Source organism: Carcharodon carcharias, chromosome 17 (genome assembly GCF_017639515.1).
Source record: "Carcharodon carcharias isolate sCarCar2 chromosome 17, sCarCar2.pri, whole genome shotgun sequence".
Lineage (NCBI taxonomy): Eukaryota > Metazoa > Chordata > Chondrichthyes > Lamniformes > Lamnidae > Carcharodon > Carcharodon carcharias.
Genome location: NC_054483.1, coordinates 76,775,321 through 76,793,954, shown reverse-complemented (window position 1 = coordinate 76,793,954; position 18,634 = coordinate 76,775,321). Strand labels below are relative to the sequence as shown.

At 41.0% G+C, this 18,634-nt stretch overlaps 1 protein-coding gene across 8 annotated transcripts in view; it reads left to right on the top strand.

Moving 5' to 3' along the window:
* The first annotated feature begins 576 nt into the window (after positions 1-576).
* LOC121289736 (arginyl-tRNA--protein transferase 1) overlaps positions 577-18,634 on the top strand; it is a 272,072-nt gene continuing 254,014 nt past the window's right edge. For 4 of the 8 annotated variants that reach the window (XM_041209429.1, XM_041209428.1, XM_041209427.1 and 1 more), the window contains exons 1-2: positions 8,466-8,598; positions 16,701-16,764. In XM_041209429.1, coding sequence (XP_041065363.1) covers positions 8,499-8,598; positions 16,701-16,764 — 164 coding nt within the window. In that variant the 5' untranslated portion in view covers positions 8,466-8,498. Of the gene's footprint in view, positions 733-7,510; positions 7,725-8,465; positions 8,599-16,700; positions 16,765-18,634 lie in introns of those variants that run through there. The other 4 variants (XM_041209426.1, XM_041209425.1, XM_041209432.1 and 1 more) reach the window with 4 other exon arrangements.

Below are 18,634 nucleotides of genomic sequence, written 5' to 3'. Positions count from 1 at the left end.
TGCAGTCAGAATTAAATATTTAGTAATTTATACATTTACATTTTAAAATTTGCATTACACTTGACTAGTGCACTTGTTCTTGGCAAGTAACTGCTTGAATTTATTACTAAGTTTGCAGTCTTTAAATATATTGAGTCAAATTTTTGGAAAAAGCGTGGATAAAAATTTGCAGCATATCTGGACTGATACTAGTTCTTCGACGAGGGCTGCCTCCTCTTCCATTTTCTTTGCTTTTCAAATACTTATTCAATTATTCTTTCTTAGGTGGGTAATTTTAACCCCCCCAAAATAGGTGTGTTTATATTGGGTGATAAGTTCAAACCCATGCAGTTTTAACAGATCCAGTGGGCGACTGATCTGTTCTTGGGTGAATTAATTGGCAAAAGTTTTTAGGGGGACTGAGTGCTTCCATTTTAATCTTTTTATTTTAAACTTGAGTTGGGTTTCCCTGCTCTTCAGAAACCTAGCAAATACGGCTGGACCCATCAAATTGGTCCTTTTGTAACACTGCTATGGGCCAGAAGGAGCAGGAGTTTTTTCCCCATGCAACATGTTTACCTGTAAACTAGCACCCATCCCCATCCATCTGTTAATCTCCTTCTACAGGCTTTCTCAAACAGTCAGTCAGGCAAGAAGCCGAGAGAGAAAAATTAAAAGGCACTACAGGACGTTCGGGAAACAGTACACCCAGGAGTCCCATCTGTAACACCACCATTCCTAATGCTTAGGCCTGTAAGTATTGTGCCATGGTGTCTGTTCTCATAGCCATATATGGTAAACTATTCTGTGATCCAATAATCACCTTAGAAAATATCCTCTACTGTTCTAGAATTAATCCTGAGACTGCCTTCTTTCAGTAGCCAATGGGCACTACCTTTTGACTATTAACCCTGTTAAAAGTCTTCAGAATTTCAAAACAAGCTTTGATTTTTCCTTAATCTTGCATGTTCCATTGGAAAATCTGCCACTTTTTGAGCCATTCCTCGTAATGAGAATCCCTCATTCAAGGTTTTGTGATGAAGTTTTACTGTACCTCTTTCATAGCTCCAAAATGTAGTTCAAATTGCTCTTTATTGAACTGCCACCTATCTGCGCACTGCACTCATCCTCAGAACTTCCAGACCCTCTAATTTGCTACCAATACACCTAAATACAGTTCCTGCCTCTGTTCTAATTATCTTAGCTGTAGGCGCAAAATGATAATCATTTACTAATACCTGCATCCCACCAATCTGGAAAAACATCTATTTAACCACTCTTTTTTACTATCCTTTAATATAATTCCATGTGGTACATTCTTTGTAACGTGTACTTTAATCTTCATAATGGTATTTTATTAATGTTTTATGAAAATTTATGTGCAATATTTATTGCATTCTATATATCCATATTGATTTTCCTCAAAACATAATTACCTGTAAATTGTTTTCCCATGCCTGTTTAGCCCAAAGCTAACAGAGCTGAAAATTTGCTCACAATAGAATTGAAACTTTTAATTTTCTGTTCACATAGAAAATAGGAGCGAGAGTAGGGCATTCGGCCCTTCGAGCCTGCTCCGCCATTCATTATGATCATGGCTGATCATCAAATTCAATAGCCTGCTCCCGTTTTCTCCTCATATCCTTTGATCCCTTTCGCCCCAAGAGCTATATCTAACTCTTTCTTGAAAACATGCAATGTTTTGGCTTCAACTACTTTCTGTGGTAGTGAATCACTCTCTGGGTGAAGAAATTTCTCCTCATCTCAGTCCTAAATGGTCTACCCCCTATCCTCAGACTGGTTCTGGACTCCCTTACTATCGGGAACATCCTTCCTGCATTTACTCTGTCTAGTCCTGTTAGAATTTTATAGGTTTCTATGAGATCCCCCCCCCCGCCTCGTTCTTCTGAACTCCAGCGAATATAATCCTAACTGACTCAATCTCTCCTCATATGTCAGGCCAGCCATCCCAGGAATCAGTCTGGTAAATCTTTGCTGCACTCTCTATAGCAAGAACATCCTTCCTCAGATATGGAGACCAAAACTGCACACAGTATTCCAGGTGTGGTCTCACCAAGGCCCTGTATAATTGCAGCAAGACGTTCCTGTTCCTGTATTCGAATCCTTTGGCTATGAAGGCCAACATACCATTTGCCTTCTTTACCGCTTGACCTGCATGCTTACTTTCAATGACTGGTGTACAATGACACCCAGGTCACGTTGCACATTCCCCTCTCAATTTATAGCCATTCAGGTAAGAATCTGCCTTCCTGTTTTTGCTACCAAAGTGGATATCCTCACATTTATCCACATTATACTGCATCTGCCATGCATTTGCCCACTCGCTCAGCTTGTCCAAATCACACTGAGTCATCTCTGCATCCTCACAGCTCACCCTCCCACCCAGCTTTGTGTCATCTGCAAATTTGGAGATATTACATTTAGTTCCCTCATCTAAATCGTTAATATATATTGTGAATAGCTGGGATCCCAGCACTGATCCCTGTGGTACCCCACTCGTCACTGCCTGCAATTCGGAAAAAGACCTGTTTACTCCGACTTTGTTTCCTGTCTGCCAACCAGTTTTCTACCCATCTCAATACACTACCCCCAGTCCCATGCGCTTTAATTTTACATGTTAATCTCTTATGTGGGACTTTGTCAAAAGCCTTCTGAAAGTCCAAATAAACCACATCCACCGGCTTCCCCCTCATCAACTCTACTAGTTAAATCCTCGAAAAATTGCAGTAAATTTGTCAAGCATGATTTCCCTTTTGTAAATCCATGCTGACTGTCTGATTCTGCTACTGTTATCCAAGTGCTCAGCTATTAAATCTTTTATAATGGACTTGAGAATTTTCCCACTACTGATGTCGGGCTGACTGGTCTATAATTCCCTGTTTTCTCTCTACGTCCCTTTTTAAATAGTGGGGATACGTTAGCTACCCTCCAATCTGTAGGAAATGTTCCAGAGTATAGAATCTCAGAAGATGTCCATCAATGCATCCACTATTTCTAGGGCCACTTCCTTAAGTACTCTGGGATGTAGATTATCAGGCTCTGGGAATTTATCGGCCTTCCATCCCATCAATTTCTCCAACACCATTTCCCTACTAATGCTGATTTCTTTCAGTTTCTCCCACTCACTAAACCCTGTGTTCCCCAACATTTCTGGCATGTTATTTATGTCCTCCTTTATGAAGACCGAACCAAAGTATGTATTTAGTTGGTCAGCCATTTCTTTGTTCTCCATTATAAATTCCCCTGTTTCTGACTAAGGGACCGACATTTGTCTGCAATCTTTTTCTCTTCACATACCTATAGAAACTTTTACAGTCAGTTTTTATGGTCCCCGCAAGCTTACTCTCATACGCTATTTTAAACTTCTTAATCAAAGTCCTCCTTTGCTGAATTCTAAATTGCTCCCAATCCTCAGGTCTGTTGTTTTTTCTGGCCACTTTGTATGCATCTTCCTTGGATCTAATACTGTCTCTAATTTCACCTGTATGCCATGTTTGACCACCTTTTCTGTTTTACTTTTGCGCCAGACAGGAATAAACAATTTGTTGCAGTTCACCCATATGCTCTTTGAATGTTTGCCATTGCCTATCCACCGTCATCCCTTTAAGTAACGTTTCCCAAACAATCATAGCCAACTCCCACCTCATACCTTCGTAGTTTCCTTTATTAAGATTCAGGACCCTAGTCTCAGAATCAACTAAGTCACACTCCATCTTGATGAAGAATTCTATCATATTATGGTCACTCATCCCCAAGGGGCCTCTCATAACTAGATTGCCAATTATTCCTTTCTCATTACACAATACCCAGCCTACGATGGCCTATTCTCTAGTTGGTTCCTCAACTTATTGCCCCAGAAAATCATCCCGTATACACTCTAGGAATTCCTCCTCTACAGTATTGTTACTAACTTGATTTGCCCAATCTATATGCAGATTAGTCACCCATAATTACAGATGTTCCTTTATTGCATGCGTCTCTAATTTCCTGTTTAATGCCATTCCCAACATCACCACTATAGTTTGGGGGTCTATATACAACCCCACTAATGTTTTTTGCCCCTTAGTGTTTCTCAGCTCTACCCATACAGATTCCACATCGTCGGAGCTAATATCTATTGCGTTAATTTCCTCTTTAACCAGCGCCTTTTCCTTTTTGTCTGTCCTTCCTAAATACTGAATACCCCTGGATGTTCAGTTCCCATCCTTGGTCACCCTGCAGCCATGTCTCCGTAATCCCAACTATATCACACCTGTTTACATCTATTTGCACGGTTAATTCATCCACTTTATTGCGAATGCTCCTCACATTAAGGCACAAATCCTTAAGGCTTGTCTTTTTAACATTACTTGTCCCGTTCCCACTATTTTTCATGGAGGCCCTGTTTGATACTTGCACTTGATTTCTCTGTCTATCACTTTTCTTATTCCCCTTTCTGTCTTTTGTTATTTTCCTTGATTCACCCTCCTCTGACTCCTTGCATAGGTTCCCATCCCCCTGCCATTTTAGTTTAAACCCTCCCCAACCACTCTAGCAAATATTCCCCCTAGGACATCAGTCCTGGTCCTGCCCAGATGTAACCCGTCCAGTTTGTACTGGTCCCACCTCCCCTAGAACCGGTCCCAATGTCTCAGGAATCTGAAACCCTCCTCCTCACACCATCTCTTCAGCCATGTATTCATCTGATATATCCTGCTATTTCTACTCTGACTAGCACATGGCACTGGTAGTAATCCTGAGATCACTACCTTTTGAGGTCCTACTTTTCAACTTACTTCCCAACTCCCTATATTCTGCTTTTAGGGCCTCTTCCTTTTTTTAACCTATGTCTTTTGTACCAATGTGTACCACGACCACTGGCTGTTCACCCTCCCCCTTCAGAATGTCCTGTAGCTGCTCTGAGACATCCTTGACCCTAGAACCGGTTTGGGGGGGAGGGGGGGGCAACATACTATCCTGGAGTCTCGTTTGCGGCCACAGAAATGTCTATCTATTCCCCTTACAATTGAACTCCCTATAACTATTGCATTCCCACACTTTTTACTCCTCTCCTGTGCAGCATAGCCAATGATCATGCAACAAATTTGGCTGTTGCTGCTTTCCCCTGAGAGGCCATTCTCCCAACAGTATCCAAAGTGGTATATCTATTTTGCAAGGAAATAGCCATAGGAGATTCCTGCACTGCCTGCCTCGTCCTCTTGCTCTGCCTGGTGGTCACCCATTCCCTTCCTGCCTGTGGACTCTCAGTCTGTGGTGTGACCACCTCTCTATAACTGCTGTTCACGATATTCTCCGCCTTGCAGATGCTTCATAGTGTCTCCAGCTGCCGCTCCAGCTCTGAAACCCGGGCTTCCAGGAGCTGCAGCTGGAAACACTTCCTGCACAAATGCTAACCCCGGGCACTGGAAATGTTCCCGGCTTCCTACATACAGCAGGATGAGCACATCACAGCTTTGACCTCTCCTGCCATGATATACTACTTTAAATGAAATTAAACTTTTTGGAAGATACTTAATATCAAATAGTATCAATTAATCTAGGGCCCTTCTTCCTGCTCATTGTTGTTACAGAATATAGACTTTACAAACGATGAACCACAAAATAAGACCTTAAAAGCCATAAGCAATAAAAGTGGTAAATACTTTTCGTCCGTACTCATGGTACTCATAGGATCACCTCGTTCCTTTCTCACTAAAATTCCTCAGTCACCAAACTCCAACTTAAGCACTCTATTGCAGCCCAAAGCAGCACTCCAGTGCTTTATAACCAGGATTTTTCAGTACATTGATAAATTTGATTATTAATGTAGCAGGACTGTCTTTGGTTAAATACAAGCTCACCGGCTGATTTGTTCATTTTCCTCTACATGAAAGTTGCTATAGTACACAGGAGACTTGGTGCCTTGGTATGTTGCTTGGCAGAAATAAGGCAGTTTTGAATTCTCACTCTCCTTTACTGTATTACCCATGGTAACCATTGACTTAAAAGGAAAATACTGCAGATGCTGAAGATTTGAAATTGGGTTTCTCAAGACTTATATTGGACTCAACATTAACTCTTTCTCTCTGCACAGGTGCTGCCAGGGCTGCTGAATTTATCCGGCACTTTGTATTTCAGTGGCCATTGACTTGTGATATAAAAACATGTTGTTGATGGGGGGGGGGGGGGGGGTGGTGTGTGTGTGTGTGTGTGGTGGTGGTGGTGTGGAGATTTGCGTCATTGACTTTCCTTGCTCACTTTCTGCCTCCTGGAAGGTGCATTGTCTCATGGGCACAAGCTTTTAGTACCTCAATCCAATGGAAGTTATCCATACAAGCATCAACACAGCAGCAGCAAGCTCTTTAGTGAAAATATGTGTAATTCAGTGCCCTTGATTGGTATTCGTGCTGCAATCTGCTAACTCAATAAGCAGATATCAAATCCAGCATCAACAATTCTACACAACTCAATATTACACTGGGTATTTGCTTCTCTCACCAGACTTTGAGGAAGCCACCCCAGTGTCTTTATAGTGGCATAGTGTGGCCTAAATAATTTACAATTTCTTTGAGAGGCATGATTGAATATAATTCATAATATGGAGCTGGGGACATTTGTGACATTATTGGAACCTGCCTTCATGCTGCACATCAATGTATTTTTATTTAATATGTATGTGTATATTACTTAATGTATGGTATAAACAATGTAATACTGTATATAATTTGATATGTAACATGATGCAAGTGCAGAATCACAAAACAATGATTTCCCCACTCAGCTTTCCTCATTCTATCACTTTATTTTGTACATTATTGTAAATCTCTCACTTATTTTAATGTATTTATTTGTTATTAAATGTGGATAAGAGCCATGACAAAATGCTAAACAGTATATTTGACATTTAGATCAATGACAATCATTTCAGAACTTTGGTTGCATTTAACTTTTGGAAGAACAAGTACATAGGAAAATGTTTAATGATTTGGAGGTTAAAGGTTCATTTGATAAAAATTCACTCGATCTCATGTAGAAGAGAATCATTTACTTTAGATTATGACTCTACACTTGCTGTTCTAATAGCAGCTTTGATTTTTCTAAATCAAATAGTAATGTGATAGTTATGACCTTCGCGTATTGGGAACTCCGGAATGAAATTCATTCTGCCCAGGTATGACTTTTTCTCAAGTAGGGTAGTGAAGGGAACTAAATAAAAGTTGCACACATCACTACTAGCCCAGTCAATAATGATTAACTTGATTGTAAGTAGCTAACGAGAAGACGCAAAACTGCATCATTGTGATGTTTACATTAATATAATTTACAAGGAGAAAATTAAAACTACTTGTACCTTAAAATATTTTGCCAAAGGTGAATAGGTAATTGCTAAATTTGTAAATTTGCTATGTAAAAACATGTAAGCACCTTCGCATTCCTCGGCCACATATCTGATTGTTAGGGATTTTTTGATCGTGGTTTTTTTAAAGAGTGCTAAAGAAGCACATCGGCTTCGCAAACGAACATTACTGCTCGGAGTTGGCATGTGACTTGGCGTTACCACAGTTTTTTTTTTAAATTCCGGTAAAGCCTGGTGTGTCGGTCGGGAATGTAAAAACGAATTGCTACTGGATTGAACCGGGCCAAACAAAAACAACATGGGATGTATTCAACTGTGGAATATAAAGGTTTAAAGTCCGATTATCGCTGTGGCTACTGTGGCTCGAACGATGGTAAAGTGTCCACGGGTAAGTCCGAAGCTCAACAGGGCCTCAAATAGATTTAAACCCTCTTCAATCGTGTCAGCATCGCGCCTCACTAAATAACATTGGCCCAGGCTGAATGGTGAATACAGGCCTGTGTGTGTGTGTCTCCCAACCACTTTTCACAAAATAAATCCGATCCGGCATCTCTATGGAATATCTCAACCTCCTACAAGTGAGATCACCTTTTAATTCTCTCGATATCACAGCCACCGGCCTCACACAAGGAGCTCGAACGTAAAATCGAGGATTTTTGGCTGCGTTAGCCGGGACGGTGTTTTTACTCCGGGGAACATATTCATTTTTTTTATTAAAGACACAATCGCAACATGTACACCTCATCTGCTCCCGGCTCTGAAGACGAGTCATAAGGACTCGAAACGTTTAACTCTGATTTTTATTTCTGCACAGATGCAGTTAGAGCTGCTGAGTTTTTGCCTCTACAGGACCTGTTCGGAGGTGCTGCGCTTTTTAAACTATAGAGATAAATAGCGATCTCACAGCTGTCAGCAGCTCCTCCAGGGGACCCAGGCTGTACAAAGGGATCGCTTTGCCCTCGCATTGAGATGCGAACAGTTAGATGAGCAAAGCGGGGGCGGGGGCACGCAAAGGCGTGCGCGCCCTCGGACCAACTGCGGGCGCGTTCCCCCCACCCACTCACCACTGACCTCCACCCTCCCCAGCTGCTTCCTGATTGGCTGGCCGCGCCCGCCCCTTCTGGGTGCGCGCTGTGTGCCCGGCAACAGCTGTTTGGGGATCATGGCCGACGGCAGCGCTGTTACTATCCTCGAGTATTTCACCGAGGACGATGGCTACAAATGCGGCTACTGCAAGGGGACCTCCAGCAACTACTCCAACGGTGAGAGTACCAAACCATAAAAGTCCTCTATAATGTCCGGACGTGTAATTCAAAAAGTTGAGTGACTCGAGAGGGAGGGTGTTTATGTGGAGAGGACGGACCAGGCCTATCTTTTCCTGCTGATGAGGCCAGGCAAACAGCCCCCCAGGAGTCGGGCAGGTTCAGGTTTACACCTTCCTTTCCCCTCCCTCCACCTGTGATTCCCAAGGTTTCAAGGAGAGGGCTTTGATTCCAGTATAGCTCAGACATGCATCATGTTTACTGTAATAAATCAAATGTTGTGCTCCAGTCTATTTACCCTATCCTATTTCCTAACTTTTATTCTGCGGCGTGACATAACATATGGTAGGGTGTCTAACTTATATTCAGACAAAATCCACTTATTCGTTGTTGGAGGATGTTAGCCCAATTCTTCTCTTTACATGCTCAGATTTTAAAAATTCATTCATGGGATGTGCGCATTGCTGGCTAAGCTGGTGTTTATTGCCCATCCCTAATTGCCCTTGAGAAGGTGATGGTGAGCTGTGTTCTTGAACCGCTGCAGTCCATGTGGTGTAGATACACCCACGGTGCTGTTAGGGAAGGAGTTCCAGGATGTTGATCCAGTGACAATGATATATTTTCAAGTCAGGATGATGAGTGGCTTGGAGGGGAGTTTCCAGGTGATGGTGTTCCCATGTGTCTGCTGCCCTTGCCCTTGTAGATGGTAGTGGTCATGGGTTTGGAAGGTGCTGTCTAAGGAGCCTTGGACAGCACCTTCCAAAACCACAACCGCTACCATCTAATAGATAGATGATAGGATTTCTAACTCTGGATGAACATGTTTTTGGAGAATTGAGAATGTGATGTCTGATCATGTGGCATTTTCCTGCAGTTTGCATATACAATCCCCACTGCTTATAGCAGGCATGTTCTTGCTAAGAATTTCCCTGTTACATGCAATAGAAGGTAACATATAGAAACAAATAGAACAGGGTAAAGAAAAGATAGTTTTGTTCTTGATGACCTTTTCGGTAATATTAGAAGCTAGAACTCTACAACACTCAGACAGAATGATTGTCAAAATTGCTAGTGGGCCTATTGTCCTAATGCAATCATATAGTGAACCAAAGGTGTACTCTTGGTGAAGTAAATACAATCGTTGGGTTTAAGCTTGAACACTAACATTAACCGTTGCCTTAGTTCTAACCTTGATGAACTTGATCGATTCTATACAAATAGCTGACTGAACCTTTATTAATGGAAACTGTATCATTAGTTGTTGACAATTCAATACTTTTCAATTTTCCTCTTTTAACAAAAAAAAACATTCAATTGTAGACCAAGACAGCATGCACTTTATCGAGGCGTAAACTATTAATTAAGCACAGCTGCTTGTGCCTGAAATAAATAGAGCAGTTAAGATGCTTCTAACTGGCAACTTTGAAATTGATATTAATGCAAATTGGCAATTGTTAGCAATTTTAGGCAAACATAAATGTCTATTTTAAATATGGACATTCTAAATGGTTGGGACTGCAATATGATTATTCTGTAACAGTTGGTCCCCCTGTAGTTCAGCATCTTGTAGTGGTTTTGCAGCAGCAACCCTCACAAGAACTGTGAGTCCGTCTGCGAACAGGTAAAGAAAGTTCACCGGTGGAAACCACACGCGAGAAGCCCCCCATGCAGTGATCGAATACACTGCATTCACAACAGTTTTCAGATTCACAACAATATCAGAAAAGCAGATGAGTACTCACTTTTGCACTAATTGATAAATAAAAAGGGAACTATGAGTTTAAAAATTGTAATTATATATAAATTGCAACATTCTGTTCAGAGCGTTCTGTGCTGCACACTGTAATCCTGAAATCCTTGTGCAGCCATTAGATCTCTGAAACTTAAACATTAGCATAAATGTCCACTGAGCTTGGGTCCATTGTGTATTTGCAGCAGATTGATGGTTTTAATTAGTTGCTAAAGATGAAATATAATCTACGTTTGTTACTTTGGAAATTATTATTAGTTTCATTAAATGCAGAATACTAGACGAAGTTTAAATTATTAATCTCCTTTTTGATTTTTTGTTATTCTACTGATAATCCATCAAATGTATTCACACTTCACTCAGGATCCATCGTTATGCTGTTATAGATCCGGTTTCCAGGAGGTGCAAAGCAGGGGCGTCAACTCACTATGGTTTCCCCAAGTCATTGTGTACAATATAAATGCAGAGTTCCAAAGCACATTGGCAGTTGGCTACCATTCATTAAACACCTTGGAATTATTGTTTTAGGCATAGTAAGTATGGACTGTGTAGATGGTACACTGCTTCAGTCAGCGGGTATGGGAATTTTTGGAATTTTCACCGTTCAATCAGTTTTAAAGGAAGTTACTTATATTGAAAATCATTATTGTCCACAAAATATATCTGCATAAAATGCCAAAATTGCCCCTGTGGAATGGATATTTCTTGTCCTAGCATTCATACTGTCAGAGAAACCGCCTCTATACTTGGGATTGAATATGGTACTTGTTCATCCAGGTGCAATGTTGAAAGTGATATGTATGAGAGTGTTAGGGATGACAGGGGCAAGAGTTGCTAATGCTAACTCAGTTTAACTGAATGAGCACAGAGCCACATAAGATTTCTTAAGGCCTGGGCGTCACTGCAATTTTAGCTGCGTAAATAAACAAGCTCTCAGAACGGAAATGTTCATTTTGAAATTAAGTGGAAGCCCAAATGCAAAATGCCCACGGCTGCTGTTGGATTTTAAGCATTTTTGGAAACAGAAGAATGATTTTCCCTGACTGATAAAAACCTTGTCTTGAAAATCATTCAAATAAAAGCCCTTAAATTTTGAAAAAGTAGAAGATTAAGAAATGCACTTGGAGGGTGGACTGGAGAAGAAAGAATATTGGTACATATTACATACCAGTCTTTTTAACATAGATTATAGATTGCTCTTTTAAGTTGCTAGTTAAATGTCAAGGCCTATACAGTTAGGCTGAACTACGAAAGTTTGTTTAGAGCTCCAGTTGCACTCAACCTTACCCCACCCCCAAATTCTTTCTCCTTCAAGAATTTGATTCCTGAAACTTGTATTTCTATTGCCACATTAACTTTGTGTTAACTGAAACTGAAAGTAACCCGCAAGTGGTGCACTTGCCAATTATTACCAAGCCCTAGGCATTGCACAATCTAGGCCAGCAATGTGGGCAATAGTGCAAAAGTTGTAGCATACTACTGAAGCTGTCATTGATTACTTAAACGCTTGGGCTTGAGATTCTTTCCTCGCCCCTGTAGTCTTGCAGAGTTCATGCCCTAACAGTGGTTCTCAAACTCTTGGTTGAAGAACCCCTTTTCAAATTAAATGAACCATGGACCCCCATCCATCCATATCGTACTATAAACTCTTTGCACATTTACATTTCTGAATGTAAAATTCATCAGTGTCCTGTTGAAGGGATTTGCAGGAAAGTTTTACAGGGCTGCCTGATATAGTGAACATTAATGTGATGAGTGATGTGAAAACTTGTATCTTTGCTTCAGCTGAAAAGGTTCAGCAGCATATCTGTTGAGCACTTTGCTGCACCACACTTCCCTGCCCTTGGCATGGGATGAGGTTTGTTTGCCCTTGTTGGGCATTTCAGGTGTAATCCTTCACCACTCACCCACTCACTGCACAGTTGCTGAATGTTTCATGGTGTTTTTCTCCCTCTCTGCTGTTTACCGGTGTCATGAAGCTATTAATGTATATTATTGGAAATTATTATTTTTTAAATAGAAGGTTAGTCTGTGGGTGTGTCTTAATTGGATTAAAGCCAGCTTGTCTGGGTGCTTTGATTTATACTAGTTTTGAGATGTAAGAGAGGTAGAGTGCATTTTGAATAGAGTATTCAAAAAGAGAGTGAAATCTGGCACCTAGCTAGCAAAGACCAAGCAATGTTTATATTACTAATAAAATTGGTACTATGAAAGGGGTTTTATTGTTAGAAAATGTGGAGTTCAAAGGGGCTGGTGATACAATGCGAATGTGTTGGGTATAATCGATGGCAGTTCTGTGTTAGCAGGGCAGAGGCAATGTAAGATCAAAGCCTGTAAGCCTACTACTGTATCTGCAAAGGAACCAAAGTGAAAGGAACTTCATTTTGAACTTGTAAGGTGAAAATGCTTTGTCTGGTGTCTGCTTAAAATCTATAGGCTGTTGTTGCCTTAATGGAGATTAGTTTGGCAGTTGTTATAAGTTATGATAATTTATAGCCATGTGTATATATTTAACTTGTGTAAATTAATAAACGTTTCATATAGTTTGATATAAAAACCTCGAGAACTGGTGGTCTGATTCCTGAATTTGGAGCTGCACCTCAAACGTACCACTTTAAACAACTGTCATAACCTATATTTTTAAGTTTCTGTTTGAGATTTTTAAATAACTCAGCTTTACCAACTGCTGTTTCATAACAAGCAGTCTGTCTGAGTAAGAAAATCACTGCCTGGCGTGTGACATTCTTGTCATCGGATTGCTACTGTAATTGGGACTGCAAAGCTCAGTTTGATCATTATTCCTGGCACTTGGACAAGCCTGACATGGTGGCTCTTACTTAAGGGAGAAATGATGTCATAGTGATAATGTAATTGGACTAGTAATCTAGAGGCCCAGAATGATGCTCTGGGGATGCTGGTTCAAATCCCACCATGCCATCTGGTGGAATTTAAATTCAATTAATACATCTGGAATTAAAAGCTTACCTCGGTAACGGTAACCACGAAACCATCACTGAATGTCGTAAAAATCCATCTGGTTCACTGATGTCCTTTAGGGGAGAAAATCTGTTCTCATCTGGCCTGGCCTACATGTGACTCCAGACCCACAGCAATGTAGTTGACTTTTAACTGTTCCCTGAAATGGTCCAGCAAGCCACTCAGTTCAAGGGCAGTTAGAGATAGGCAACAAATGCTGGCCTTGCCAGCGATGCCTATATCTCACGAAACAAAAAAAACTTTCCCCAGCCCTGCATTACCATTCTCTGTGTGCCTGGAACTATCCATCTCCTCACACAGAATTCTCAGTTATTCAGTCCCACAAATCTGGTTCTGTGGGCATTTCCTGCACTATTTTGGCCTCAATGTCAATGAAGTGGTTGCTCCCCAGTGTCTTGCTGGAAGCATATCCCATTCACATAATGCCACAGACTCCCTGAAAAGATCCCAGTTTGAGAACCACTGTCCCAGCTGTCCCCTTGCCAACTTAAGGCAGCTGTATAAATTTGATATTCTTCATATATTATAGTATTCCTCAATTCCTTGCATCAATTTTGTTTTTTTTTTGTCTTCCATGAATTTTCAATAAAGTAGAATATAAAGTATTGGTTCCTCCAGAGAGGTCATGGTGTTTATTTCTGTTACTCTCCTTTTTCTCTTTCCCTATGAGACTCCCTTTTCTCTGTTGGACTGATTTTTTCTGATGCTTCACTGCAACCTTAGTGATCCTTAGACTGCATCATGTTTCTGCTTTTTGTTGCTGCCTTTTCCTCCAGCTATTTCTTCCTCTGTACACCTCCATTATGTGTTTTTATTCCTTCATAGGATGTGGGTGTCGCTGGCAAGGCCAGCATTTGTTGCCCATCCATAACTGCTCTTGAATTGAGTGGCTTGCCATGTTATTTCAGAGGGCAATTAAGAGTTAACTGTGTTACCTGTCTGGAGTCACAGGTAAGCTAGACTCGGTAAGGATGGCAGATTTCCTTCCCTTGAGCATTAATGAACCCAATGGATTTTTACAACAATGAATGATAGTTGTTGTGGTCACCATGACTGAGACTAGCTTTGTATTTATTAAATTTAAATTCCATCATTGTTAGCTGCTGTATTGGGATTTGAACTCATGTTCCCAGAGCATTAACCTGGGCTTACCACTATACCACCATCTTGCTTTTTGGCGTGTACATTCTTCATAAGGTACATGTCTTTCTCTGTTCCTTGGACCCCTGAATAGCTGATCAGCATGCACTGGTTTTTCAGTCCCAGGCTCCTAAACAGCTTATTAGTGGACAGTAAACAACTTGGCAGTATAGATCAATCCGAAGACCAAAATGGCATTGCTAGATGTGACAACTGGAAAATGCAGAAATGCACTGAACCATCAGGGGAATGAAACTGGGGAGGTATCACAGAATCACAGTGCAGACCAGGCCCTTCGGGTAACGAGCCTTTAGCCAGTTTCTTACTCAACACATCATGGAAAAGCATGCAAATGACCTGGACACTCTGCAAGTACTGCAACTGTTTGGTGACTAGAGGCATTGCTTTGTTCAACCTGACAATAGGCACAATGAAGGAATCATTGGAGAGAGTCTTTAGAATAGAGCTTCTTTAATGATACATAGATCAAACTACTAAATACTGGTTTTACTTTGTAAAAAAAATAATAAATTGGAACTGCATAAAATTTAAGGGATTAGGTACTGGAGCACAGGTTTTGCAGGTGCCAGGTGGATTCTGTGTGAGGCTAAGAGATTGCATTGAAAGAATAAGATGTGCAGTACTTTGTATAGAAAGCTGTATTTCCTCTTTATGATGGTTGTTTTGTTGCTGAAAGCTTTTCTGGGACATTTATTTATATGTGATGTAAATATTATCAATGTCATGGTTTGTTTCTGTAAACAAAACTAATTTAAACATTTAGTTGGGCTGATAAGGTAGTGAAACGTAGTTAAAGCCTCTGCTTGGATCATAGTGTTGTAACTGGCTTTTATTTTTAAATGTAACATTTTATTGATCTGAAAAGGGTTGAGGTTCTGCAGTCAGAATTTCAGGAGGTAGCGAAGAAGTTTATAAAAAACGGACATCCAAATTAGTAATTTCTGGATTATTCCCGGAGAAATAATGCAGGCGGGATGGTTTTGGGTGTCTGGGGCATTGTTCAAGAGGACAGGGTGCACGTCAACTGGGACCGACTTCATCGTGGGGAGGTTATCTGGTGTAGAGGAGGGTTTAAATTAATTTGGCAGGGGGATGGCAACCAGCATAAAATCTTAGAGAATAGAAATAAGGTGCAAAGAGGATTGGGAGGGACAAATATCAATAGAGTAAAGAATAGCCCAAAACCAGGAGTAATCGAACAGGGCAAATACGAGGCAGTCTAACATGGGTTTGGAGTGCATGTATGTAAATATACAGCATTGTAAATACGATTGTTGAACTGCAGGCACAATTTGCCATATGGACCTATAACATATGGCAACAACAGAGACCTGGGTCAAAGAGGGGAGGATTGGGAAATTGCCCGAGGTATTCAGGAAAGACACAGAAGGAAGGGGTTGCAGTATTGATCAAGGAAACTATTATCTCACTGGAAAGAATCATAGAAACTTACAGCACTGAAAGAGACCATGTGGTTGTTGTGTCTGTTCTGGATTTTGGAATTGAGTCCCACAAACTTTCTTTATGTCTGTAGCACTGTTAAGCTCCTGATCCTCAAGTACCTGTTCAACCTCCTTTAAAAATGATTTGTGGAATCAGCTTCAACCATCTTTTTAGATAGAGTTCCATATCCTGAAAACTCTGAGTAGAAAAACTCTCTTCTCATTTTCCCTCTAGATTTTTGGTGACAATTTTAAATCTATGTGCGAAAGAGTTGATGTAGTTGGGGAGGGGGTGGTGGTTTTTGGCTTCTTTTGAACATTTGCTTCTGGTGCAGCACAAACTGAAACTTTGTGTTCCACATCCCTCTCTGCTGGACAATGTCACCAATATTTAAAGCAAGGCCTGATGCTCTTGTCTTTGGTGGGGGGCAGGGGGGAGTGGGCAGCTGCGGGTGGTTGGGTGCGGGGTGGGGGGGGGGTGCGTAGTGCTGAAGCATCATCAGACGAGAGTAGTGCAAGGAAAGTACAAAATGGGTGGAAAACAATGTGAGGGATGTCAGTTCAGCAAGACTCGGAAAAACTGGGACAGCCTGAGTTTATTTAAACTGTCGTATTTCCATAATAAATATGGCAAATTGGCATTACTGAGCATTCTTAAATTTATTACTGTAAATTTTGTTTTGGTATTATGTATTTATTAAAACTTTTGTTAACCTGAGCAGCTCTAAAGTTTTAACATATTTATGCTATAGGTATGTGGGCTCATGCCATGTCTGTTCAGGACTATCAAGACCTAATTGACCGAGGGTGGAGGAGGCAAGTACCATTCTTAAGAAATATTGTACATTAATGTCATGTTTGTGATCCAGCACAGAAGAATTTGTATTTTTGTAATATTGATCTTTCGCATCCTCGGGACATCCCAAAATGGCTTACACTATTGAAGTACTTTTGAATTGTAGTAGGGAAACATGGCAGCCAATTTGCATGTAGCAAGGTCCCATACAGCAATAGGATAAAAGGTCAGATTGTCTGCTTTTGTGACATTTCTTGGGGGACATATGTTGTTCATATATAGTTATCCCTCTTTGATTAATGCCATGGAATCATGTGTTGACAGAATAGACCGGGCCTCCAGTGGTGCAGCATTGCCTCAGTTCTGCACAGAAGCTTCAGTATAATTTTATGGGAGGTAGAGTGGTGATGTCGCTGAACTAGTAATTTAGAGGCCCAGGCAAATGCTCTGAGGACATGAATTTGAATCACACCTTGGCAGCTGGTGGAATTTAAATTCAGTTAATAAATCTGGAGTTAAAAAGCTAGTCTCGGTTATAGTGATCATGAAACTATCAATTGTTGTAAAACACCATCTGATTCACAGAAAGGAAATCTGCCATCCTTACCTGGTCTGGCCTATATGTGACTCCAGACACACAGCAATGTGGTTGACTCTTAAATACCCTCTGAAATGGCCTAGCAAGCCACAGATGTATCAAAACCACTAAGTCTACAAAAGGGAATAAAACTGGACGGACCAACTGGCATTGACTTAGGTGCAGGAAACGACAATAGCAAACCCAGCCCTGTCAACTGTACAAAGTCTTCCTTACTAACATCTGGGGGCTTGTGCCAAAATTGGGGAAGCTGTCCCAAATACTAGTCAAGCAACAGCCTGACGTAATCATACTCATGGAATCATACCTTACAGACAATGTCCTGGACACCACCATCACTATTCAGAGGTGGTGGCACAGTGGCACACAGTCAGAAGTTGCCATGGGAGTCCCCTGGACCCCATGAAGTCTCATGGCATCAGGTCAGACATGGGTAAGGAAACCTCCTGCTGATTGCCACCTACTGCCCTTCTTCAGCTGATGAATCAGTACTCCGCCATGTTGAACACCACTTGAGGATGGCAAGGGCACAGAATGTACTTTGGGTGGGGTCTTCAATGAACATCACCAAGAATAGCCCTGTAGCACAACTACTGAACGAGCTGGCCGGGCCCTAAAGGACACCCAGATCTCTTTGTACATCCACATTTCCCAATATATCACCATTTAAATAATACTCTGCCTTTCTGTTTTTTACACCTAAGGATATAATTTCACGTTATCCACATTATACTGCATCTGCCATGTGTTTACCCACATGCGACTTGTCTAAATCGCCCTGAAGCCTCCTTGCATCCTCCTCACAACACTCAACTCCACCCCGTTTTATGTTGTCAGCAAATTTGGAAATATTGCATTTGGTTTCCTCATCCAAGTCATTTATATATATTGTGAATAACTGGGGACCAAGCAATGATCCCTGCAGTACACCTAGTCATTGCCTGCCATCTGGAACAAGACCCATTTATTACCACTCCCTGTTTCTGGTCTGTCAACCAATTCTCAATCCATGCCAGTATATTACCGCTGATCCCATGTGCTTGAATTTTGCCCACTAGCCTCTTATGTGGGACCTTATCAAAAGCTTTTTTGAAATCCAAATACATCACACTTACTGACTCTCTTTTATCTATTCTGCTAGTTACGTCCTCAAAAAACTCAGTAGATTAGCTAAGCATGATTTCCCTTTCATAAACCCATGCTGACTGCCCAATCTCGTTAATGCTTTCCAAATGTCCTGTCACCATGTCTTTTATAATAGATTCTAGCATTTTCCCCATGACTGATGTTAG